We start from the raw sequence: 25,387 nt of genomic DNA on the forward strand, positions 1-25,387 counted from the left end.
TCGGTGCAGAAGAAGACTTCAGAGTGGAATGATATGTCCATGTTTTTGTCATTATTTTTGGTCAAAAGTAAAGGCTTTCCGAACCCATTTGGAACAGAGTTATTTCAGAAATTTTTTAGCTATTTTAGACTTCACTTTCTTATGGAGATTTATCGCTGTTTTAGCAGATTTTTCTCCAAATCGTAAACTCTGATATCTTTCATGATTTGAGAGAAATTTTAATTAGTAAATAGTCTTCAGATTACAAAACGAAGCCTGAAGAAAATTTAGTTACCGCATACACATCAACAAGATTCGATAAAAATCTCTTAATATTAAAAAACTTTACACCTACCTTTGAGATATAAAATTCTTTGGGTAAACTGGCTTTTTATCAATTTTGCAAAACAGTTTATTCTAAATCTATGAACACAACTTTTTTATTATATAAAACACATTCAAATGAGTAAAAAAAAAACATTTATAACATAGACAAAAAAGAAAACACAATATAAAATTTGATCGCATCACAGATGCCGTTCTTCTACCTTATTTAAACATTAAATACTTTAATTATAAGCCAGCCTAGTCCTCTTAGACGTGCATTATTTAATTAATTTCTCTATTCTATGCTGCAACAGCATCTCATCAGCACCGGCAAAGCTAGATAAACGTTTCTTATTTTTGATAAAGACAAATGTTGGCATACTCTTCACTTTATAATAATCAGAGATTTCCTCAAATTTTTCCACGTTGATCTTTAATACAATCACCTGATCTTTAAAGTTTTTCGATAATTTCCGTATATGGGGCTCCATATCCTTGCATGGTCCACACCAGGTGGCATAAAAGTCGAGAACTACCAATTTATCGCCCGCATTAGCTAATTTCTTCTCAAAGTCTTCAATACTTTTAATTGTGGATACCATTTTGCTGCTTCCTTCTTTTAATTAATAGCTAATTGTATGCTCTAGCAGCTTAAAACTTCATATGATAAATGAGGAAGCGTGAGTTATCCCTTGCTGTAGTGTAACTGTTAATTTTTGTTGGTAATATTGTTAAAGTCAATCTTGAATTTTGCTCAAGCACGGCTGTATATTGATAGCAAAAGAAAACTATCTCAAGCTGAATGTGAAGAATATCACTCTGTTTTCGATAACACGAAAATTCTCTCAGAGCTAAATTCGACTTTTCATCTGAATGATTACTATTAATTTTACCAAATATTAATTGACAGATGCAAAGAAGACTCTTGTTACGATCAAATTAATATTCTTAAATTAAAATATAACAACAAACAAATTGTTTGTTGACCGTATTCGGAAGCTTGTTTGTTGACCGTATTCGAAAACTTATGGTTTGAAATATTAAAAAAGAAAAACCTAAGGTCGGAAGGGATTTCAAGTATTTTTTGATGTATGAGGTAAAGATGTTCTTATCTGATTCTCAATCTTTGACACTCAGAAAATCGAACACCTCCCAAATGTGGACAGTTGTATGTGATTCCATTGCATATTCTGAAATTTGCAAAATATGACATTTATGTGCAAAGTCATATAAAAATTTTTAAGTAAACCAAAGTCTAAAATATTTATAATATTTGTTTCTGTTTATTTAATTTTTCAATTAAAATAGTGGTTGAATTAATCTCAAAATCAATCAAAAACTCTTAGGTTAGGTTCGTCTTGATTACAATGAGGTTAGGTTAAAGTGGCAGTCCGATTAAGTTTCAGGCTCACTATTCAGACTATTTAGTCCATTATAATGAACAAAAATAATAAAATGTATCAAAAAACTACTGGTAGCTTAATATATGTAGCAGTTAATATCAGACCAGATATAGTATCTATTCTGAACCAACGGATGGAAGAAGATTGGACAGAAGTAAAAAGATTGCCAAAGTTTCCAGAAATTTGAAACTTCAAATTGGAAGCAATGAAGACTATTCTGAACCAACGGATGGAAGAAGATTGGACAGAAGTAAAAAGATTGCTAAAGTTTCCAGAAATTTGAAACTTCAAATTGGAAGCAATGAAGACTTTAATCAAGGCTTAATAGGTTTTCGTAGATGCGGACTGGGCACTCATTGATAGAAAATCCCTAAGCTGCTACGTTTTCAAGTTCAACGGCGGGTTTGTAAGCTGGTCTTGTCATAAAAACAAAGTGTTTCCTTATCGTCAACCATAGCTGAATACATAGCCTTAGCAGAAGCAAAACAAGAAGCCATTTGGCTGAGACGGCTTTTAACGGATTTTGGAATTTAAATAGAAGCACCAACCGAGATATTTGAAGACAAGCAGAGTTGCATCAAACTTGGCAAAAACGAAAAATTTAGCCGAAGAACTAAACATGTTGACACGAAATACCATTTCATTCGTAATTTAAAAATGAAGAATGTAATCTAACCATCCTATTGTCCAACGGAAGATATGCAAACTGATCCGTTAACAAAAGCACTTAATTTGGTAAATTCCACAAATTTAGAAGTTTGCTAAAATTATAGGCGAATTTATGTTATGCTGAAATGCATAGTATATATAATGATTTATAAGGTAGCCTTAATTCATCAGGTGACTTTAAAGAGCTCATTGAAATTAGAAATTCGAAAATAACTCAAATATAAGGAAGAAATAAATAAATGTCATGTAAATGTCATTTTTGGGCTAGTGATGCTCACTATGCTGAAATGTACAAATTGAAAATTTTTTTGTTGGCTTAATAAACTCTTCACCAACAGTTCGGTTATAAATTATGACGTAGGTTATTGATAATATGATTTTCGTGATTAAAGCAATTTCACATAAAAATTAATCTGTGAAATATCGTGGATCTGTAAATATCGTGATTGGACCCATAACAATATTTTTTTCTGTGTAGGTCTGCTTCCTTTGATTTTCAGCCATTTCATTCAAAACTTTTGATTAAATATTATCCAACTAAAACACAGATTGTGTGAGATTTTTTTGTAAGAAATACATTTTTATTGGAATTCTAAAAACTGATAAGGTATTTAAAACATTTCCTACGTCCTAATTGTTGAAAATATCTTAGCATAATTTATACATAACAAAACAATAATTTAACAATCCTACTGGCATCGTTATCTACGATGAGATCGCTGCTCCTTCTTTTAGTATGTAATTCTTACCGGAATACCATTGTGGAAATAAGCAAACAACAAAGGTTCATTGAATTTCTATTATGGTTCTGTTACCGTTCCTTTAAGAAAGGAAATACTTTTTGTAGTTCATTTTTCGATTTGCACGCTTCAAGTTGCGGTAGAGTTTCCACTAGATTCAGTAAATAGATTTGCAATTGTTGTCTTCTTTCTTCAACAAAGCGGGAATTCATATTTCCAAACCGCTTCTTCGGTGGAAATTCTACGGTGGATACCCAAGGATGGGTTTTTAGCAACGATTTATGCAATTTATTGAAGTCACTGTAACGACGCCACAGGGACCAATGTTCCAAGTTTTGTTTCATTGTAATATGTATTTCATAGAGATGAAAACCGGATGAAGGACCATGCTTCGACTTGTTCAATTTAACATTTGGTATAGTTATGAGGAAGTTCGTTGCAAACGACGATGATGGATCAATACCGGAATCTTCAAAATGTTTTTTAAGACGTCGTATCAATTGACGATTTTCGAGGTTTAGCTGAGCTACTCTAGTTTCAAGCAAGGCACATCTTTCAGTGACTTCCTTCAGTTGTTCTTCTAGCATCTTATGACTGTCATCGTTACATTGTTCTGTTGTGGCGTTATTACTTGAATATTTGCTGCTGCAATGCGAAGAAGTCTCACTTTTAACCTCCAAAGCATATTCTGCATCACTGAATGAATTGCTGGAAAGTGCAAATTCAGGTAAAGGTTTTCTTAGAAATTCCAACTCAGGTTCGATTGGATCCGTCGGAAAGCTGTCATCATCTGCTGCAACGTCTTCTATTTCAGCAATGTACTCTTGTGGTTTGACTGTGTCAGTTTGTACGAGCTTTAACAAATCCTCTGTGGAATTTAACGTTGAGATCGGTCTTTCTACCACATTTGTCTTTCCTTTTGTTTTAGGACCCACTTTAATGGGAGTTGGGGCATATATTAGTGGCTCCTCTTTGACAACGTCGAACATTTTGATAGGAGCGTTTAATTCAGTTTTGTCCACCGCTAAAGCAAACAGTACCTGATCCAATGATTTTATCATTTCTGGTAGGGCATTGGCAATACTAGGGTCCAGCAATAGTGACCAATTGCTGTAATATGAAGTTAGTACATGTTTTTCGGATAACCAGGTAAGTATATACCTGTGCAGTGAGTGTTCGTTGAGAGTGGATCTTATGAATGATTTTCCTTTACCCCATTTTGTCCATGTTAGCTTGAGTTGTTCATATCGTTCCTTTTCATGGGGAGTTAAAAATTTCTTACAAAAATCCCAAAAATATGTGTCTGTCGATGTTGTAACATTGGTGTCTTTGGAAGCTGAAGTACCTGTTACGATTTCCTGCATATTTTGAAAAAGGCTGGCTGCCGATAAAACAAAACTGGGAAGATTCTGTTGTTTAAGTCCATACTGGAATGCTACATCTAATGTGTCCAGTAAATCCGAGACGAGGACGCATTCGTCGGAAGCCAATTCTTTGCGACCACTAAAACGTGATTTGCACTGATATATCAATACTTGTAATCGCCCGAATATTTCATGTTTCTTTTGATGGAATGTGGGAAGAGCACTTGAGGAAAAAAAATCTTCTGGTAGCGCGGAAAACTCCTCATTGGCAGTACACTCTTCAGGTTCTTTGCTTGGTGAATCGTCGTTACTTAAATCAGACATTGCAAGAATGAGTAAATACTGGAACTGGTTTAAATTTTTTTCTTTCTAACAACACGTAGAACCACTTGGGCCAATGAAATCCTTATTGTTTATATTTTTTCCGTTGTCTAGTGACTGCCGTAGAAGAATTATAACACGGCCAAGGAATTACATTTATTTATTTAGCAAAAACAAAAGCTGATTTTTTTCTTCTTCAGCATATTTGCAAAGGTGGCAGAGTTACCAGATTTATGATGCCACCTTTTCCAGGGATACGAAATGTTCGGATATGTTCTTGCTTTCCCCTCAGTTTTGCTTTTCCCGAAGAAATAGTTTGTTGTTGGTTTCACGCAATGCGAGATTTTTATAAACGCTTTCCGAAAAATGAAATCTTTTTTAAAAAGATAGCATATGGAATAATTGATAATAAAAGATTTATTCGGTGTTCAAACCTTTCTCATTGCAAAATTAGCTTGACGAACAATCCTTCAGTCAAATTGAATTAAATAGTACTCAGCTTAATGCCTAGTACTAAGTTCGTTTTTGCGAAAAACGAATATCTTAATTTATCTCCTTAAATAGGGTCTCAAGCCCAGGAATGTTAACTTATTTATGCGAAATAATATACCTGCCAATTTTTTCGTGCGAAAAATCCAGGGTTGCATAAATGTGTTTGAAAATGCTCAAAACAAAGATTTCGCATTTATTCCGCGCTAACGTTTTTCATAAGGAGTATAACAGTTTTTCGTGCGAAAACGTTATCTTAGTACTAGACTTAACGTTTTTTATATGGAGTTTTTGGTGCGAAAACGTTATCTTAGTACTAGGCTTAAGGAGTAAATGCTACAATGTGTGCTCATTGTGAAGATACCTCAAGCATAAAAAAAAATAAAAAATAAATACTTGTAGATGTGAAGAAACCAGAATATTTAATTCAAATACTGCATGGTATTTGGTAGGGGGAGATGACAAACCCATACAACCCATTAAGCAAATACCGACAATCAAAGTTGTGCTTAAATGAAAAATTTTAATCATGAAGAAAATAGAGGTAATTCCAAATTCTCTTTGAGATTCGTTTCCGCAATATTTTTTTTTATCCAAAATTTGAATATTTTTGAATCACCAGATGATTTACAATCAAATTAAATATTCAAAGTTTTACGTTTGCACAAAAAATGCTACCAAAGCCTCTGTCGGTTTGGTCGTCTGGTCCGGAATAACTGATAATCTGTAAAGCGCATTACACACTATCAGTTATTCCGGATGACAGTGCTCGTGTCGAACATATCCCATATATTGTGCAGATTATAAGTTAAGTCCGAAGGCATAATCGATACTGCTGCATGTTTATGGGATCGATAACACATTTACCGATTATTTAGTCATCGCCGACAAGCATAATAACGTGAAATTTGCGTCAATGTGTCTCTCAAATGCTTTGTCGTTTGCGCAAACCAAATTTGACATTTAATGCGCTTTACAGACTATCAGTTATTCCGGACGACAGTGCTCGTGTCGAACATATCCCATATATTGTGCAGATTATAAGTTAAGTCCGAAGGCATAATCGATACTGCTGCATGTTTATGGGATCGATAACACATTTACCGATTATTTAGTCATCGCCGACAAGCATAATAACGTGAAATTTGCGTCAATGTGTCTCTCAAATGCTTTGTCATTTGCGCAAACCAAATTTTACATTTAATGCGCTTTACACACTATCAGTTATTCCGGACGGAATGTCGGTGTTTGTAAAGAATCTTACAGTGTGTCGGATCGATACGACTTGTCGGCGATGACTAAATAATCGGTAAATGTGTTATCGATCCCATAAACATGCAGCAGTATCGAGTATGCCTTCGGACTTATAATGTGCAAGTAAAATCCATTTGTACACTTTTGAAACTCTTTACTGCAAAAGTATACAAACAGACCTATTAACGAAATTCTCTTGGATAACAGCTGTTCGATTTGACGTTTACTTGGGTGTGGGAAACTTGTTGTTGTAAAAAAGCAAGAGCTGTGACGTCACAACTCGTAAGATAAAATGTTTACCATCGTTTGTCAATACTAGCCACACACACACACACACACACCCCCCCCTCCCACTACATTCAACCACTTAGTCCACTATTTCGTCGACAAAAACAACTCGGATGTGAATCAAAACAAAATATATATATATACTTAACGAGCAAATAAACAACACGTAAAACTAGCAACCACATTGAAAAATAAAAATAATCAGAGCAACAACAACAATTAATCGCCACAAAATACATATGAAAAGCAAGTTTTCGCTTTCCCAACATCATTCAACAAACTAAACTCAAACAGTAAAGAACAAGTGAAAAACTAAGGAAAAAGGACCTATATAGATTTAGACTTAGCAATTAAAACGAAAAAAAATTACGAAATATATAATAATAGAAAACGAATTTTGTGTCGTATGTGTGTTAAACGAAGAAAAACTATAGTGGAAAAAGTGTAGAATTTCGAACTAATTATTGTAGAACTGTGGAAAAGCTAATCAATAAATTTTTTTTCTGTGGATGTTATAAAAATTTTGAGAAATATCATAAACAATACAAATTTAGAGTATTTCCACAAACAAAACAAAAATAACGAACAAAGAAAGCGACCGTACAACAACAGTCTCCTCATTTTCATAAAGGCGAAAAGCAGATAGACTAGTGTACCTACATATATAGCAGAAAAGTTATTAAACAATTTCTTGGGCAGCTGTGTTCGATGAACAGTCTACGCCGTTATCCAAAAACTCTTGGAGGTATTGGTATATTGACCACGTAAGTATTTTCAATTTTGTTTTAAATTTAGAATGAAGAATGGCGTTATGCGCATCTAGCATATTTATTACAATCATGAATGACACATAAGTCCACAACAATTGGTTGCAAAATATGGGGGCTCGCCGCCACGATGATCAGTGGCATTGTTGGATTTATTAATATTTGCCATACTGAGCTATAATTAATCCAAACGGAATTTCAATGATCATCTGGTCAATCGTAAGCAACACCAAATTTATAATAACTATTCACTTGTTGATTTCATCGAACCATGTATACATCCCATACGTCTGAAATTAAAAATAACCGTTGACGCGTCTCAATTGTGACCGGGGTGTGGCTAATGCGAGGCGGGAGAAGTAAACTAAACCGCCACTGGGAATTGAATGCAAAAAACTTTGATGTTGTGAATACAAGTGATCAAAACAAACGTACGATTTTGTGCAAAAGAGAAGGGATATACCACTATACTTGGTCTTATCGCGCAACAACATATATATATATGACGAAGGCCATAGCTAAAAATTCAATTTTGGAAACAAAACAAAAGCTTCCAAAAGAACTAAAGGCAGCGGTTTGACGTTTTTTAACAAATTCATTCGGCCTTAACAGTATACCATAAAACTCTTCGTCATAAAAGTTTTTGTCCAATTGGAAAATCGACTTTTCGAATTTCTGGAATGTATCGAGAAAGGACCACTTTAATCGAAAATGCTTTAGTGATTTGAATTGTTTTTCAATATCGTAAAATATATCGTTTCAAAAATGTTCGATATCTTCTAAATGGAATATTTTCCAAATAGACTTTTTAAAGATATTGACCAACTTTTGATAACGAATATTTGGCCTTATTGGCTTTACATTATGGAAAAAAAATGAAAATAAAATTTGGAATAATCAGGTTTTGGTATGGACCACAGTCGACTTTCACTTTCAAACTTATCGAAAAGACGAATAAGTGAGCTTAGCTTGTCAAGCCGTCTATATGATAGCCCATATTTTGTTCTATATCCAAGATGTAAGTCAAACATTGCAGTTGCTGTAACAATTAGGGATACAAAATTAGTTTTTCATGTAACAAATAGAGGCGATCATATAAAACTGTAATAGATAAATAAAAATAAAAGTGGAAAACTAAACTTTCCCATTGAAAGTCCAGGGTCCTAATATCCAAAAAAGACCAATTTAAACTAAACGAAAAATCTACTTTTTTTAAAACCTTGCCGAGTTGATTGACTTCTACCCCTAACCTAATGCATTTTGGAACCATTTCGGTTTTGGATACAACAACGGAGTCGTGTTAGAAGATTCACTTTCGATGGTATCCACCGAAACTAATATTTCAAATTTGAAAAGGACAAAAAATATAAAAAAATAGAAATCTTTCTGATCAAAATATTCTATATTATAACACGCGGATAACTAGAAATCTCAATGAACATGAAAACATAGTGAAGAACATAACAGAAATAACCTATAAATAATTATATTTAACCAATTTTCTCAAAATCGGAACCATACACTTAACACTAAGTTATGGGCATAGTTATAATATAGGGGAAAAATTGGAAATTTTTAATACTACTTGTTATTATTAATAAAATTTTATTAAAACAACTAGAAAATGAAAGCAGTATTTTCAAAATTCATTGTATTATTTCGGTAACACTCACATCCAAAAAAATTCTCCCAACATTCTATGCAATGCAAAATGCGGTGAACGTTGTACATATTTACCACTGTGTTGCCAAAGAAACAGCGAGGGTGATAAACGCTGTGACATAGGTTACATGTGCAACTATAATAGTTCTATATTTATCTGATCTTCCTATGCCAGATCAATTGTTAACCTCTTTTTCTAGAAATGACGCAAAGGAATAAATATTTTCTTTTCATGTGGCGCATTAGTGATTCTGAAATAACATTCAACTCAACGTCGTCAATAAAAAGGAAATTGTAATTGTAAATATTTACATGGAAAACGATACACAGACTGGTCATAGATTTAATGTAGAAAAATGTACCCATTGTTGAATTTTTCTTTTAGAAACACAAATTCCGCCCAGTAATATTGACTTTTTTGTGATCTTCCCTAAACCCTTTCTTCTGCTATTCATTTACAATTATCCCAATATATACAAAACTAATATACTAAAAAAATAAACTTTAGCAAATTCGATAACAAAAAAAAAAAATGAAATCAATTGGATGTTAACCCTGGACAGTCATCCTTCGTCAAAATGACGACGCATAATTTCAATTTCGATCTAAAATGTATTTTAGTCGATTGGGAAATGATAAATTTAAGCTATACTAATTAAACTATTTTATTAATTTTTGTTGTATACTAATTAAAAACATATTGAATAAGAAAATATTCTCAAATTTGGTTCTCATTTTTGCTCACAATGCAAATTATAGCGTCTTTAAATATGCCGTAGTCAAAATGACGAAGGATGACGTTAGTGTACAAAAAATAAGGATGACTTTCCAGGGTTAAGGATATATAATTCTTTTCAAATTGTATTTTAAAAAATGGTGGCACGCGTGAACAAAATTTCTATAAGTAACCCCGAATTTGTGCAATCAAATTACCCGATATGTAGGATACACCCCCTATATATTATATGCTTGAGTAAGATAACTCTTTAAAAAGACCCCGACAAAATATGTACTCACACATAAGCGCAAATGTATATATGCGTAGTAGCGGTGATATGCCGTCATATTTTTAGATTGGGTGGCGCGTTTTCTAACTAAACAAAAACAAAACATCAACAACTATCGTGGTGTTCTTAGTTTATGCGGGGAATATGCCAATGATCTTTGTCAATGCCACACGGAAAGTGCGATTTAAATTCCTAATGCATTTGAGCTTGGCAAATTGCTTTTATGGCATACTCTTCATTTATATTACCGTCTGTTTACACTCATATTTGATTTTGATAGATTTTCCTTAATGGAAACGATATGAATAATAGTAAACGAAATTGTCATAAAAATTAAAATTTCAGAATGGGTCATATATTCCATAAAAGAAAATCACTTTAATATCCGTGAATGCATGTGCTTTCTATGTTCATATCATGGGTCAAAAGCATTGCAGAAAGTTTAAGTTTGCCCTAAATATTTACAAATTCCCAAGAAAATCTGAATAACTTCTCTTATATGAAGTGGTGTAGTCAGTTCAATTCTCATTTCTATGAAAAAAGGGACCTGACTCGTTATACAGAAAAATTAAAAATATAAATTTCGCCAACATTATCAGTGCAAAATTCTTTCGTACTAACTATTTTATTATATATTCATTTATTAACTTTCTCAAATGTGTTAACTTTCATTTCAGTGGCCTCATTCTATACGATAAACGTAGAATTCAAAAACTCATTTCACAAATTTTCGACAACAATGGGGGTTCTGGTGAAAAGAAACCTGAAAGCGATTACATTTACATCAAATATCATATATACAGGGAATCCATGCGTAAATTAAAACAAAAGGAGGAAGATAACAAGAAATGGATAAGTGTTATTGTTAATCCTGTTGGAAGATGGTGGAAGGCTCTTAAGCATTCCGTAGCTTGGCGTTTATTAGATATAGCTCAAAATGGTAGTCACCATGACAGATTAAAAGCTGTAAGGCAGTTGGCAAGAATAGATCACCTAAAAGATTGGGATTTTCGTCATTTGGCCCAGTTGTGTGATGCTCGCACGGCCGTATCGTTGGCCCGATCTGGTGCCGATAAACGCTGGTTTGTTCCTGTTCACATGAGAGGCTGCATAAAGAATCCCAAAGTTGTTTTATCGGAATTGCACGATTTACTTTCCCATTTAAAATCGCCATGCGTTAAACATTTCTTCAAAAAATACTTCCCAGAGCAGGATCCTTTGGTAGGTTCATTTGTTTAATAAATTTTACTAAGTGACTGAAAAAAATATTTAATCTTTTTATTTCTAGGAGGATGTATGTGAATTCTTTACACAAGACCACCCCGTCTCATTTAATGTCCACGAAATTGACTTGCTCAAGGAAGTAGTAGCATTTTTACATCATGTTACCAAAGAAACGGAGATTGCTGAACAGCTTTTGAAGGATGGTGGATTGGTTCATCTGATGGAACTTTCCAAAATATTCTCTAATGACAATGAGACACTCTCAACTCTATGCAAAGTGTTGGCAAATTTGTCTCTGGTCAAGGAGAGTGTGGAGCATTTCTTTGCGAGTGGTTGGATAGGGGTATTAGCTGAATGGCAACAATGTCCCGATTTAAGACTACAAGTTATCTCCGCTAAAACGATGGCCAATCTTGATCACGATGATCCCAATTTTACAGCATATCCACCTAATGTGTATCCTTTGCATCCTCGTTTGAGAACACGCTCCAAACCCAAGGCCGATATAGTCTTTATTCACGGTCTATTGGGTGGTGTTTTTATAACATGGAGGCAAAAGGATCCCAAACCCACAGAGCTCGGCTTATATGGTAAAAATGCATTTTACACCAGCGAAACGGATGATGTCTTTCTCGTAGGCGAACAAAGGCGGATGAATATGAAGAAGAATGGTAATGGTAATAATAAGAATATTAATACCGATACCAAGGCGAGCAATGATTCAGGAGTTTCCTCCCAGCACAAGGACAACGAAGCAGTTATAGAAAAAAGTAACTTAATATATCTTTACCTTGAGAACATCTAATTTCACTTATATTTTGCATATTTCAGATAAAATTCTAAAAGCTAACAAAAAAACTGAGGATAAACCTCTGGAGATAAGTGACAGTGCTACCAAGGAACTAGTTGAAACATTAAAGAATGAAGCAGAGTTAGAGCCCGATTGGGAAGTTGTACATCCTGACATCCCCTTATCTGCGAGTGAAAACTGTTCCGGTGAATTTAGTGTATCGGGCAATGAATGGCACAACCAAGATAACATGGAAGATTATACGAACTGCTGGCCCATGGAATGGTTACCCGAAGATCACCCAAATACCAGAATTATTGGTATAGATTACACATCAGCAGTTACGGAGTGGTCTGCCAACTTTACCAAATACTGCCCCTGTGAAAAGGGTCAAGGTCACATAGAAATGCGGGCAAACACACTACTAGAACGTATTGCTAAAGCTGATGTGGGCAACGATAGACCAGTCGTTTGGATTGGCCATTCAATGGGTGGAATATTGACGAAAATAATACTTATGAATGCAAAAGATAGCAAAGACCCGAAAGTGCAGCAAATAGCTAAAAATACAAGTAGTATAGTATTTCTAGGAACACCTCATAGAGGATCTCCCATTGCCAAATGGAAACAACACATGCAAATGCTTTTATCACCTTCCATAGAAGTGAAAGAGTTGGAGGAAAACGCCCCAAGACTTTTGGAGTTGCACGACCGCTTTATGAAATGCCTGCACACATCATTCCGCCACACAAAAGTTGTTAGCATAGCCGAAGGAAATCCCACAATGCTAACGTCATTCAAATTTCCATTACGCATTGTCACCGAAGAATCAGCTCGTATAAACTATGGTGATTTTTATGTTCTGAAGGATGATCATCTAAGCCTGTCAAAGCCCATATTCCGTCAATCGTTCCTTTACAAACGGATCTTGCAAGTTATTGATGAAACGGTGAATGAGAAAACCGAACCGGTTGTGAGACAAGAACTGCCCAGCAAAAGTGTAGACGTCATTTCACACAAAATGCCAAACCAAGTGCCGAGCATATTACAACAGGCAAAAGATATTTTATCACTGCTCCCTCAGATTGTATTTAAATTTTCCGCAACATAATTTCATCATTCATAGAAATTATATATCGTATTCCATGCTTTTCTGAAATAGTATTACATTAGTAATTAATTCTTATATCATTCCTCTCATATCCCCCTTTTTCCCTCTGTTAGTATTAGCTTTGACAATTCACCAAATTTTCCATTATCTAGATGTAATGTCTTCGAAACAATATCGGCATCATTTCTATTCTTTTGTATAATAATGAATGTGCAGTGGACCTGCATATAGGTTATGCAATTTAAAAAGCCAACTCTTTAGAAGATTGTGCCTTCGAATAATGTAGATATGTATACACATTTGTATGTAGTTTACCGATTTTTTTATAAATAATTAACGTACATCGCTTTTTTGCTATAATAATGATGTCGAAAACTTAATTCTATGTAGTTTTAATTTTGTGTGATTGGTGGGAAATATGGCATACGATACGAAGTATCTAAAAATATTTTGGAGATTGGGCTTGAATTCATGGAGAATTTCTTTGCTGTATTTTGATGTATCTTATAGAAATATTTGTAATATTTAAGAAAATTCCTCGTGGATTATTTTCTAGCTTGTCATCACAGCATTACAGTGGTTTTCGGTAGCATGACGAAGATGCCGGGTTCGATTGCCTGCCGGTGGAAATTGGCAAACTAATTTATATACGTAAATTATTCAATTTATCACTTGTTCAAGTGTCTGCTGATACATTGACAACCGTTCGCACATCCATAGTATAAATAAACAAGACAATAAAGTGGGGAGATACAAAGATTTACTAATAACAACAACGTGTTATAAATAGAACTAACCAAAGTATCGATCTTTCTCTTCGTAAACGTCGTCACAAAATTAAAAAAAATCAATCGGCGTTTGCGAACAACAGTATCGATATTGATAACGATCGGTTTTTCGAAATTTGGAAAAGTCAATATTGTTCTTGGAATACGCATAAAGAGAAGAATTTCCATCAACTTTAATTAAAAATAGATCCCGATCACTATCCTTGTGGCAGAGTTCTTTGATCTGGCTACTAAGCATAGAATAAAATGGATGAAACTACATTAAAAACTTTTACAACAACAAAAATAGATCTTCCTACTTTTTTGAACTTTGGAAAAATCAAATGTAGACTTTTCCACTTTTTTCGTTAAAAGTCTATTCGTTCAAAACTAATTTATTCAAAAATATCAAAAGGGGATTAGCCGAATTGTTTTTTGTAAAAAAAAAATACTTAAAAAAACGCTTTTCGACTTTGGTATCTATGTTTTCCTCCACCTATAGACCCGATTTTCACCTAATTGAACATGAGGAAGGGTCGAAAAGTCGCTTCTATGTTTTTAGTAATACTTTGCTACATAAGATTGCCTAGATAAATGTATTGCTAAAAACACTCCGTAGTGCAATAGTTATCATGCCAGCTTAGCCATAAGATTTAACCCAGTCTCCTGTGAGACCTTAAGCTGTTTCCAAAGTTGTTTATTTACTCTCAGTAATTCTCATGTGGTTTAAAAGATTTTCTTTAGTAGCACAGAGAATGAAAATAATTTACCCCTTTTATTTTTGATTTCGATGAAAATTAGTATTTTTTTATCATGTATGAAGAAATAATAAAATTGAATATATACCAGACTTTTACCAATTCCTTTCTCAATCAATCATTATCCTTTTGAAGTTGAGCCGCAGCTGCCAACTTTTTTGCTGCTAATCGTTCTTGGGCTAAACGCCTATTTTCAGCTATACGTGCCATTTGCTCTGCTGTTAGTTGTTGCTTTACATTGGGTGTCGATGGTTGACTAGGTGGTAGTGGAGTGGCTAGATCACTTGTATCATTTAGATTTTGTATACCAGAGTATGGCGTTGACATTACAGCATTTCCCCTGGTAAATGATGGGGTGGCAAATGACGAACTACTCGCACTTGCTATAGAAGCATTGGCATTCCCATATTTTGAACTATTGTTTGCTGGTGTCCTTGGGGCTATTTTGGAAATAGCAATTTGTTCGTCTAAAAGAGCATCAAATTCATCAAACGGTTCATCTGGGGGTGCTCCTTCGCCACCAACCTCATCACCATCTTCCGGAGCATCATTCAATTCGCCGTGAACTTTTTCAATCATTCCTAGTCGATAGCGAGACATGTGTACCTGCAGAATTTTCTTTTTGCCCAATCTTTCAATATTTCCAAGAATATCGTCAAATTTATATGTTGGATACATGCGATGACCCCAATGTTGCAGGCGTCTCATTACCTCGTCCAAGTCTTCTTTTTCATGTCCCTTCCCTTTGAATTTAACATCTTTAAAATAATCTTCTATCGTATGTATTCCTCTAGACCCACGAAGGGTATCTACCGTTAATCTGGGCCTTGGATTCAAAACTGCCCTCTTTTTAGGTTGAACCTTTACAGCTCCCCCAGATGCTGCAGTTCCATCATCGGCGCCTTCATTGCCTTCTTGATTCTCATCATCGCCAAATAACTGCTCGTTATCGTCTCCTCCTAGTACATTGTCGTTGAGAATATCATCTACCCCGTCATCATCTAATACTGACATTTTTGCTCACTATTATTTCCACAACGAATGTTTCCAACACAAAAACGCAAACAAACCAAAACAAAAAACAAAAAAAACAAGCCCGCGATTAATACAAAGCAGCGTTACCATACCAGTACAAACAATATGCAAGAAACGTGGCAGTCCCTTTTCATAAATAACGATAAAACAGGTAGTGTCTGCGAAACAGATAATTCTATTTTTATCGTGTTGACTTCTCCAAACGTCATGTAAAAAGCAAAACAATGTTGTCGATGTGAATGAATTACAATTTTTACTTAGACGAAGAGTAATATACATACGTTGCTAGATAATGTACTTGAAAACAAACGTACAAAGCTACTAATGTCATCAACTATTATGTGCGTGTTTGATCCACTGTTCAACATGGCCATCCGACTAGCTACGCCGTCTCCTTGGGCGAAGTCCTCAACCCGCCAATATTGAACACACAGCACATACATCGAATGAGTGAATTTGTGTGAACATTACTCTAACACTGGGGAAAACATGATATAGAGGTCTTGATGTCCTGGCCCCTCGCTTGCCCGCCCTACCTGGGCCCAAAAATGTCCTCATTAGCTTTATTGGACCCCCGCATACCACACACCGAACTCACACACTTACCTCATTCCTCCGCCCCCCTTTACTACACCAATTACCAACACATATTAATTACAATTACAACATACTTGAGTTTATTATTTGTTTAAAGATAATTATACTAAAACAACGCCAATTTTCTTTTAGTTTCTTATCCTATTCTCAAAATTTATAATCATGCAACACCAATGATTTAAAAACAAAAAAAAAAAAACGAGTGAAGAACGCCCTGCCAGCATTTCAATGTTCCATTTCATCCTCATCACTACCACAGACTCGTAAGTGACACTGCAACAATCGCCAACTGTGATAGTATTTTGCCATCACTATTCGCATGAAAGTATTTTGCCATCACTATTGTTATAAAAGCCATTTTATATTTTGTGAAACACCAAGCGCAAGTGGATTATTATAATTTATTTCAATGAAAACGATAATAAAGTGCTGAAAACAAAGTTATTACGCTTAAAATTGTGAAAAGTAAATTGGTGAACAATTTTTGACTTTCCAAATGGAATAAAGTGATAGTTTTTCAAATATTTTTCCAGGCACGCTGCCTCCATTGGGAATAAAAGTACTGGCTGATAGACGCTACAACATTTAACTTACAACTTGTAACTCAACATCAATCTCTTATTAATGCATAAAAATGTGTTAAATGTGATAGCCGTATAAATGTTATATTTATGAGAATTTATAAATGTTTCATAAAATTAATAAACATCTAAACAATTGTGTTTTACTTGACCACAATGATTCTTTTACAACTATCTTAAAATGCACGAGCACTGTCGTCCGGAATAACTGATAGTCTGTAAAGCGCATAAAGAATCAATGTACAGGTTTAGAACTTCCTAAGCATTAGTAATTGGACAGTTTTCCTATATTATTGTCCAGGAATCTCGTTCTCCATTGAAATTGTAACTCCGAACAGTTGATAAAAAATGTATTTTTCAGTTTTTGCCATCTCTGTGTCACCCTGTGAACAGGCAAATTTTTTTGTTATCGAAAATTAGCGACGTCGCTAACTTCACGGAGGTTTCTTTAACGACATGTAGATTGTTTTCCATTATCCAGTACCTATCAACTTATCAGAGCGTTAAATACATACAAAGGGTTTTTGGCATACACCATGATCTAAACAATAAACTGGTGGTAAGTTGATATGTAAATGAAAACAAAATAGTTAAAAATGCCTTTGTTTTTAACAATCGATGATTTTGTTGTGACCATTGTAGTGGGTCAAATTTGCCAATTTCTTTGTACTACCATATGGACTGCGAACATACATATATATACATAGCACGTATGCAAGTATATAATCAATATGGAGATGATGATGACTTGTTGCATTTATATAAAATAAGTCATGGAATAGACTGCTTACTCCAAATAATAACAACGGTAAAAATGGGAACTTGGTGCTATAAATAACCCTATTAATATTTTTCAAGGACCACTGTGGATTGGCATACACAACTTTTATGCAATTTCGAAGATGAAATTACGTATCTAAATCGAAGTATGATTATACCCTTCACCAAAGGGAAGGGGTTCACAAGCGCAGCAATGCCTCTGGGGGAGAGCTTAGTCCCCTCTAGAAAAATGTAGTCCCCCGTAGAATTTGAAAACCTATGTACGATTTTCCATTGTATATTGTTAATGTAGTATAGATATATGGTCTATGGCCCCAACTGCCTAAAGATGTCTATATACGTCAATGAGGGGGTTATGCTAACTTTGTCATTCCGTTTCTTACGCATTGAGAAGAAAATCCTAGCTTTGACTTATCTTCGTCTGCCTTGTTTTTTTCTGACGTTACAAAACGACAGAAGCCGATTTCGATAAAAAGCAAATCCATCCAATTACTAGCCACCAAAGATCGGTATCTGTCGTTTTCTTTTCATAACTTAACAATACCAATTCCTAAATCTTCATGATCAATTCGTTCGCATTGAAATTGTAATAGTAAAGTTATTAATTGTACGAAAAGCCAGCCTGCATTGATACCAGTCTAACATGAAAAGATAGATTTATCTATGTTTTCTAGAGTGCAATTATTTTGGTATTCGAATAAGCTATCGTCCACCTGTTAACTACGGATGACATGGACTTTCGTTTACATTTTTGATATTATACCAAAAAAGTTAATTATACTAATATTGAAATAACTGGTAAATTCAATAAAGTCTGCATAAACTTAAAAATATCTCTCCCACATTCTAATATGTGAAACTTAATGTACGTCATATTTTTATATAAGTGCTAATTTTGATTGTTTATGAATTAGCACAACATTTAACTGAAATTGTTGCTCTACGTTGCTAAATATATTTCAAGCTTTTGCTTTTTTTAGGTATTTGATTATATTTTGAATTGTAACTCATGGCCCATCAAAGTTACAAGAATTATTCACAGTGTACTGTAATCTAAGTAAAGTTGAATTAAATGGGTCAACAACGCGGGTTTCAAATGCATTAATCGAATAGACTTCTAGTTTAGAGACAGTTTCTTTTGTACATTTTCTATTATTCTATTTTATTATCTTTTCATTTTAGAAGACTTAAACGATTTAATCAATGTGCTCATAAGAGATCATCGATCATCACTATATAATAACTATTCCACTACAATTAATATAATGTGTGGGTATATTTGAAATATCGATAAGCAAAGTAAATAGAACCCAAAAAAAACAATAACAAATGATAAGAGATTCGAATGGAAAATTCGTGTCCTTATTAGTTACTAAGAAAAGTCGACAAGAGCATACAACTAGTAGTTGAACATTTCACAAGCAACGCAGCTATATGCTGGTTATTGAGTTTCTTTATTTGTACATCCATACATACAAATTGCTGCTGGTATGCTTTGAGATAAACTCTTAACAAGAGTCAACTATACAAAACGCCCTCAAATCCTCATCATTAAACTGCAGATCAACCACCGTTCTTTCCATTCGCCACACAACAAATTCAAAACTACTGATAAACGACATCAAAAGGCGCAGAAAGTCTTGTCCAGTAACTCTTGAAATATCAGTGAGCAAAGTCCTCATCTATCTAGCGCATAAAGCAACAAACCTTAGTGGAGGCTAGTGTGAAAAAAAACCTTTGCGAAATGAGCGATGATCGTTTACCTATAGTGGACAATGATCAACTTTCTCCCACAACAACGAGACGCGGACCACAGGATAATGAATTGGATCCCGAACTTACAGGATGCGGAGCAACCGCATGCTGCAATCCCAGCAGAGGATTTCATCGATTTCTTGCATTGATTTTTATGTGTCTTTTGGGTTTTGGTAAGTTCATATTCATTAAATTTAGTGTAATATGGAATGACAGGGTTGCGATAAGAATGTTTTCAATGAAATTACGCATATAATTTCTTCTTATTCAGTATAAAAAAACAATATGTTGCAAATTGAGTGTGAAATGTTTATTGTTTGCCGTTATCTACGTTATTTTTTCCTAGAACTCGAGTTATACAATTCTTTGCAATGAACTAATTTCAATTTGTAAAGCAAGAGATCACCCGTCTTTCATGGTTTTCCAGCCCAGACTCTGACAAAAAGCGAAACCCGTTGTTGTCAGTTCAAAATATTCAGATATTGGGGGATTTTGTGGTCTTTCAGCAGCAATTCGCAGATGGACGATGATGATTTTTTGCGTTAACTGGTATGGCACCCATAAATCGAGTTTCTCTTTGGATTACGCTTTATTCAAAATGCTACAGGCGTTTTTTTTAATTTTTAGCCCTCGGGCAATAAAAACAGTACTTACTGTACATTAGAGCGAACCGTGTTACCATTGTGCCGCTTGGTGGCACATTTGCCACTTGTTTCAAGCGGCGATACTTTTGTGCTTCCTTTTTGTTGTGCCACTAAATTTGATACTTTTTATTATTTCGCGCCATTTTTTGTCATATTGTGCCACTTTTTAATTTGATTCATTTACAATGTAATATATTTTTCACATTTGGATAGTAAATAGCGTCAAGATTTCAGATATGGCTGGATTCTTAACAAATAATCGAGTTCACTAGTAAAATGTATTTATGAGCATTTTTTCTTTTTTACCATGGTATTATCTGTGTATAATTTTGCAGGCCTAAAAGTATAAATTTTCTATATAGACCGGGTGCGACTTCTGAATATTAAATTTTAATAAACTAAAATAAAATAAAACTAATGTTAGATTAGATAAGATCAAAATTAGCAAACACTTTACTACGCTATATAATACACTGATATAAATGCGTTTAATTATTGAATTTTCTTTATGAAAAAGTGTGCCACTTTTTTAAAAGGAGTCTGCCACCTTTTATGGCTTGTGCCACTTTCTAGACGGTATCGCTGACTGTCAAACCACTTAGAGAACGTGTTAAAAACTAGGTGGGTGTTTGGCCAAAACTGGAATTGAACCCTAAACCTAGGGGCACATGCTAACCATTCTACCACGGTGCCACCTTACTTACTATACCATTGTTAATGGAAACATAATTACAACTATGAATGAAGAGAACTGAAGCCCAGTTTACAAAATGTTATAATTTAGAAAGCAAATCCATCACGCGTCTTAGAAGAAACCATAATTTTGCCTATAGATAATATTGTCCACGAAAGGGTTGAAGTTTTTTAATTTAATTTATTTTAATTTCATATGTAACTAAGCCTTACGAAGGCCTTATACAGTTACTTAAAACAGCATAATTTTAAATTTTCAATAAATTATTACATTGTGTATCTTTCCTTGTATCGCACAGTCAGAAAGCTATGATCAGATGAAATTTTGAATAACTAAAATACAAAATTAAGAACCAAGTTCAGTTCAATTATTAGAATATTTTACATATATTTTTATTTTTCAGGTTCATACTTCTGTTATGATAACCCAGGAGCACTCCAAGAAGTCTTCAAAAATGATCTCAATATAACGAGCACAGAATTTGCTATGATCTACTCCATCTACTCCTGGCCAAATGTTGTATTGTGTTTTGTGGGAGGTTTTCTAATTGACCGAGTTTTTGGAATACGTCTGGGTACTATAATCTACCTGTTCATATTGCTTATAGGGCAACTTTTGTTTGCCTCCGGTGGTTTGCTCAACACCTTTTGGATTATGATTGTCGGACGTTTCATCTTCGGCATTGGTGCAGAGTCGTTGGCGGTCGCACAAAATAATTATGCCGTTTTATGGTTTAAAGGAAAAGAGTTAAATATGGTATTTGGTCTTCAATTGTCGGTCGCTCGTTTTGGGAGTACAGTAAATTTCTGGGTTATGCAGCCCATTTATAATTACGTTCACGAAATCTATCCAAAACACAATACACTTGGTGTGGTACTTCTGCTGGCCGCTGGAACTTGCGTTTTGTCCCTATTATGCGCTTTAATATTAGGTAAACAGTTTTTCCTGTTTTTGTGTACACATCTTTAATTTAAGATTGTCTCTTTTTTTCTCCAATAAGGCTGGATGGATAAACGTGCTGAACGTATATTGCAGCGCAACACAAACCCCTCCGGCGAAATAGCAAAATTAAGTGATGTTGTGACGTTTAAAGTAACTTTCTGGATGGTATCAGTTATATGCGTGGCTTATTATGTCGCTATTTTCCCCTTCATTGCTCTGGGCAAGTACGTGGTTGGCCTAATATGTTGTGAATTGACTTTGTGCTATGATGTTTTGTAATATTTTATTTGCAGAGATTTCTTTATGAAGAGGTTTGGAATGAAACCCGACGAAGCTAATAACGTCAATTCGATTGTTTATCTTATTTCTGCAATTGCATCGCCATTGTTTGGATTTTTAATTGACTTAACGGGCCGTAATGTTTCGTGGATATGTGCTGCAACATGCGCAACTATTGGAGCACATTCGTTGTTGGCCTTCACATTGCTAAATCCCTATGTGGGAATGATTCTAATGGGTCTCTCCTATTCCATGTTAGCGGCAAGCCTTTGGCCTTTGGTTGCGTTAATTATTCCCGAATATCAACTGGGAACAGCATATGGCTTGTAAGTTTTCAATATATTTAAAAAGTTTGTATCGCTATTGTAAAAAAGATGTCACAACTCAGGTATAGACAAACGCCATAATATTTTCACCTATAATTAAGCTTCCCCGTAATGCTGTGAGATCTTTCACCCCATGGCACACAACTACACTCATAGAATAAAGTCTGCTAAAAACAGCAGTCTTACGAACAATATTTTTTTAGATTATAAATTTTCCCCCAAAGCATATTTAAGAACCAAAAGTAGCTTACACTGTAATATACTTACAAGTTCCTAAATGCGACCAGCAAACATTTTATTTGCTTATATGCCTCAATTTGATAATTTTTATTTGTTTCAGCCAAACTAAAACAAGTTTTAGTGTAATCGAGCTTAAAAAATAGCAGACGATGTTTACTATTTCAGCAAACAGTGACTGTTTACCCTTTTTCACAAGACTTTTTGCTGTTTTAGCAGACATTTCTGCCTCGTAGTACCTACGAGGAAGGTTACCTATCAATAAGATGGAAACAGAAACGAACCATATTCAAACCATTGCAAAAATTAATTGATACAATTACTTTTGTGACTGATTTTTGTTTCAATTAAATTTTTTTGAATAAATTAAATTTTTAATTGAATATTTTTAAAATTCAATTAAATTTTTAATTGGAAAAATTGTGGTTATATTTTTATCTGTGTGGCTGATTTTCCATTATTTTAATAGTGATAATACTATTGATTTTTGTTCTTTTAAAATATGAAATTATTACACAATATTTACGTTGAACAACTCCATGTTTTTGTTGTAGAAACTCACTAATAAGAATAAATTTTGAAAACTATTTTTTTAGCTGTCAATCTGTCCAAAATTTGGGTTTAGCCGTAATAACTATCCTAGCAGGTTTGATCGTCGACAAGAGTGGCGGAGATCATTTTTGGTTGGAGATCTTCTTCTTGGGTTGGCTAACAAGTAAGTTCATTATATTTTTGCTAATATATAGTAACTATTATAATCAAATTTCTTTATTGCAGTTGCTCTAATTTCAACTTGTATTATATTTGCATATGATCGTAAGACAAAAGGCAATCTCAACATGAGTCCAGCCCAAAGAGTGGAATATGCTAGCCAAATGTATGCTAATTTTTAATACCTTTGTATTGTTTTTTTTTTTTTTGAAGAGGAGGAAACACAAAGTCTATTACCTAAAACAAAAAAAAAATATTTAAAATTACTTATATATTGTATTTTGTGTTTATTGTAATTTATATAGGAATTTTATTTATCTTTCAATCTTGACTAACGTTTCCCTCTCAGACATATTTCTATATATTAACTAACCCCTATATCTATTTGTGCACAAAATTTATTTAAACTATTATATCACAATTACCTTTATATTTCACTATAGTGCCGTTGCAAAGTTGTTGGGTACAGGTGATGGTGCCAACAGAGATGAATATGCGAGCGATCAAGAACCACTATTGAACAATTAGGCAGTAACTAACCCTAGATCATAAAATAGCTTATCATCTAATGAAAACATATCATCAAAAGCTTTAGGTTTTTATTTTTGAAACATTTTCATTTCATCTCATTGCAACCATATATTTTTTTACAAATTTTAACACTTCAAAGACCTAATCTCCGGTATATACATACATTTTTTCTATTTTGTCTGCAATTATTGTTTTTTTACGTATCTTCTATCAACACGCTGTTTTTTGTATTATTATATAAGTATTAAGAAGTAAACTATAAATAATCATGAAATTAGAAAAAATTGTTGTACTGTAATATTATTATCGAATCAAAAAAAGACAAGAATTTGTTATTAATATTCTACTAATTAGTATGGCTTTAAATGTTGTACGATCAATTGGCAAACAAAAATCTAATGCATTATACAAAATTTAATTCAAATTATATTTATACATTGTTATATTATCGAAGGGTAATTATAAATACAAGTTTTGTCGTACATTGTGATTTATTGAAATAATAAAATTTATATATACTTTATTCCAAAGTTGTAAGAATATGTCATTTACTTGTAAACTCTTTGTTACAAATGTAATGTTTTGCATTTTTAATCCCGATATAAAACGAACTTCAATTTTAGCATTATTAACACACCTAGATAACAAATTAGGGCAACAACTTAACCGATTTTTTTTCCAACCGTTTCTATTCTTTTGGGTTAGTTGTTGCTTATGAGGTTTTAAGCGCTTCTTCTGCATCACTTTTATACTGTAATGATGTTGAAATTGATTCAGCTGTTGTGGCTGTTTAGCATTAAACATCTTTGATAAAAATGATTGATACAATCATAATTTAATTGGGAAGTCTTTAAGTAGGTTAAATCGATTTATAGCATTTTTTTCCTGTGTGTATTTACTAAAATCATAGACTAATTAAGGTATAGACATCTCAAGTGAATTCACAGCGCTGTAGTTTGTCTGCATACCGTAAGGGGCTCTTTTACGTCTGCAATTGAGTGTTTTTTTCAATTGGCTTTAATTTGTTTTCTTGATGAAAAACCAAATATTGTAAAAGCATATAAAATTGTATACATCCACACCTTTTTTGTAAAGCAAATTGACTGATTTGTATGGTAATTCTCGTCTTCAAAAAGAGATATTCAGTCACTTGACTGCGCAATTGGGTGGAATGACTGCGCACTGCAAATAAACAAAACCATAATGAATTATCCAAATATGTCTTTATATTTTCTTGGTCTGTGCTAAAAGTGATAACACACTGTTCTTGGTATCCCTACAAATATACTTAACCATGGGAAAGGAAAAAAAATTATACACACTTGTGCCAAAAAAATGTGATTTTTTAATTTGTC

At 33.8% G+C, this 25,387-nt stretch overlaps 5 protein-coding genes across 5 annotated transcripts; 2 read left to right on the forward strand and 3 right to left on the reverse strand.

The window, feature by feature from the left end:
* Positions 1-584: 584 nt before the first annotated feature.
* On the reverse strand, positions 585-908 carry dhd (deadhead). The gene has a single exon (XM_075295095.1). The coding sequence runs from the start codon at positions 906-908 to the stop codon at positions 585-587; it is 324 nt and encodes a 107-aa protein (XP_075151210.1).
* A 2,019-nt stretch (positions 909-2,927) lies between these two features.
* LOC142227283 (uncharacterized) lies at positions 2,928-5,024 on the reverse strand. The gene has a single exon (XM_075297736.1). It carries the CDS (start codon positions 4,804-4,806, stop codon positions 3,190-3,192), a length of 1,617 nt encoding a protein of 538 aa, XP_075153851.1. The 5' UTR covers positions 4,807-5,024; the 3' UTR covers positions 2,928-3,189.
* A 2,073-nt stretch (positions 5,025-7,097) lies between these two features.
* On the forward strand, positions 7,098-13,775 carry LOC142227284 (protein SERAC1). Its single transcript, XM_075297738.1, has 4 exons — positions 7,098-7,598; positions 10,948-11,491; positions 11,559-12,264; positions 12,326-13,775. Exons 1-4 carry the CDS (start codon positions 7,543-7,545, stop codon positions 13,393-13,395), a joined length of 2,376 nt encoding a protein of 791 aa, XP_075153853.1. The 5' UTR covers positions 7,098-7,542; the 3' UTR covers positions 13,396-13,775.
* A 1,121-nt stretch (positions 13,776-14,896) lies between these two features.
* LOC142227285 (protein TIPIN homolog) lies at positions 14,897-16,027 on the reverse strand. Its single transcript, XM_075297739.1, has one exon. It carries the CDS (start codon positions 15,932-15,934, stop codon positions 15,035-15,037), a length of 900 nt encoding a protein of 299 aa, XP_075153854.1. The 5' UTR covers positions 15,935-16,027; the 3' UTR covers positions 14,897-15,034.
* Positions 16,028-17,539: 1,512 nt separating this feature from the next.
* On the forward strand, positions 17,540-24,562 carry LOC142227286 (lysosomal dipeptide transporter MFSD1). The gene is made up of 8 exons (XM_075297740.1): positions 17,540-17,692; positions 19,096-19,841; positions 21,410-21,937; positions 22,007-22,172; positions 22,242-22,553; positions 23,387-23,505; positions 23,568-23,667; positions 23,945-24,562. The coding sequence occupies exons 2-8, from the start codon at positions 19,658-19,660 to the stop codon at positions 24,027-24,029; spliced, it is 1,494 nt and encodes a 497-aa protein (XP_075153855.1). The 5' UTR covers positions 17,540-17,692; positions 19,096-19,657; the 3' UTR covers positions 24,030-24,562.
* Positions 24,563-25,387: the final 825 nt, after the last annotated feature.

Source organism: Haematobia irritans, chromosome 2, assembly GCF_050003625.1.
Source record: "Haematobia irritans isolate KBUSLIRL chromosome 2, ASM5000362v1, whole genome shotgun sequence".
Classification (NCBI taxonomy): Eukaryota; Metazoa; Arthropoda; class Insecta; order Diptera; family Muscidae; genus Haematobia; species Haematobia irritans.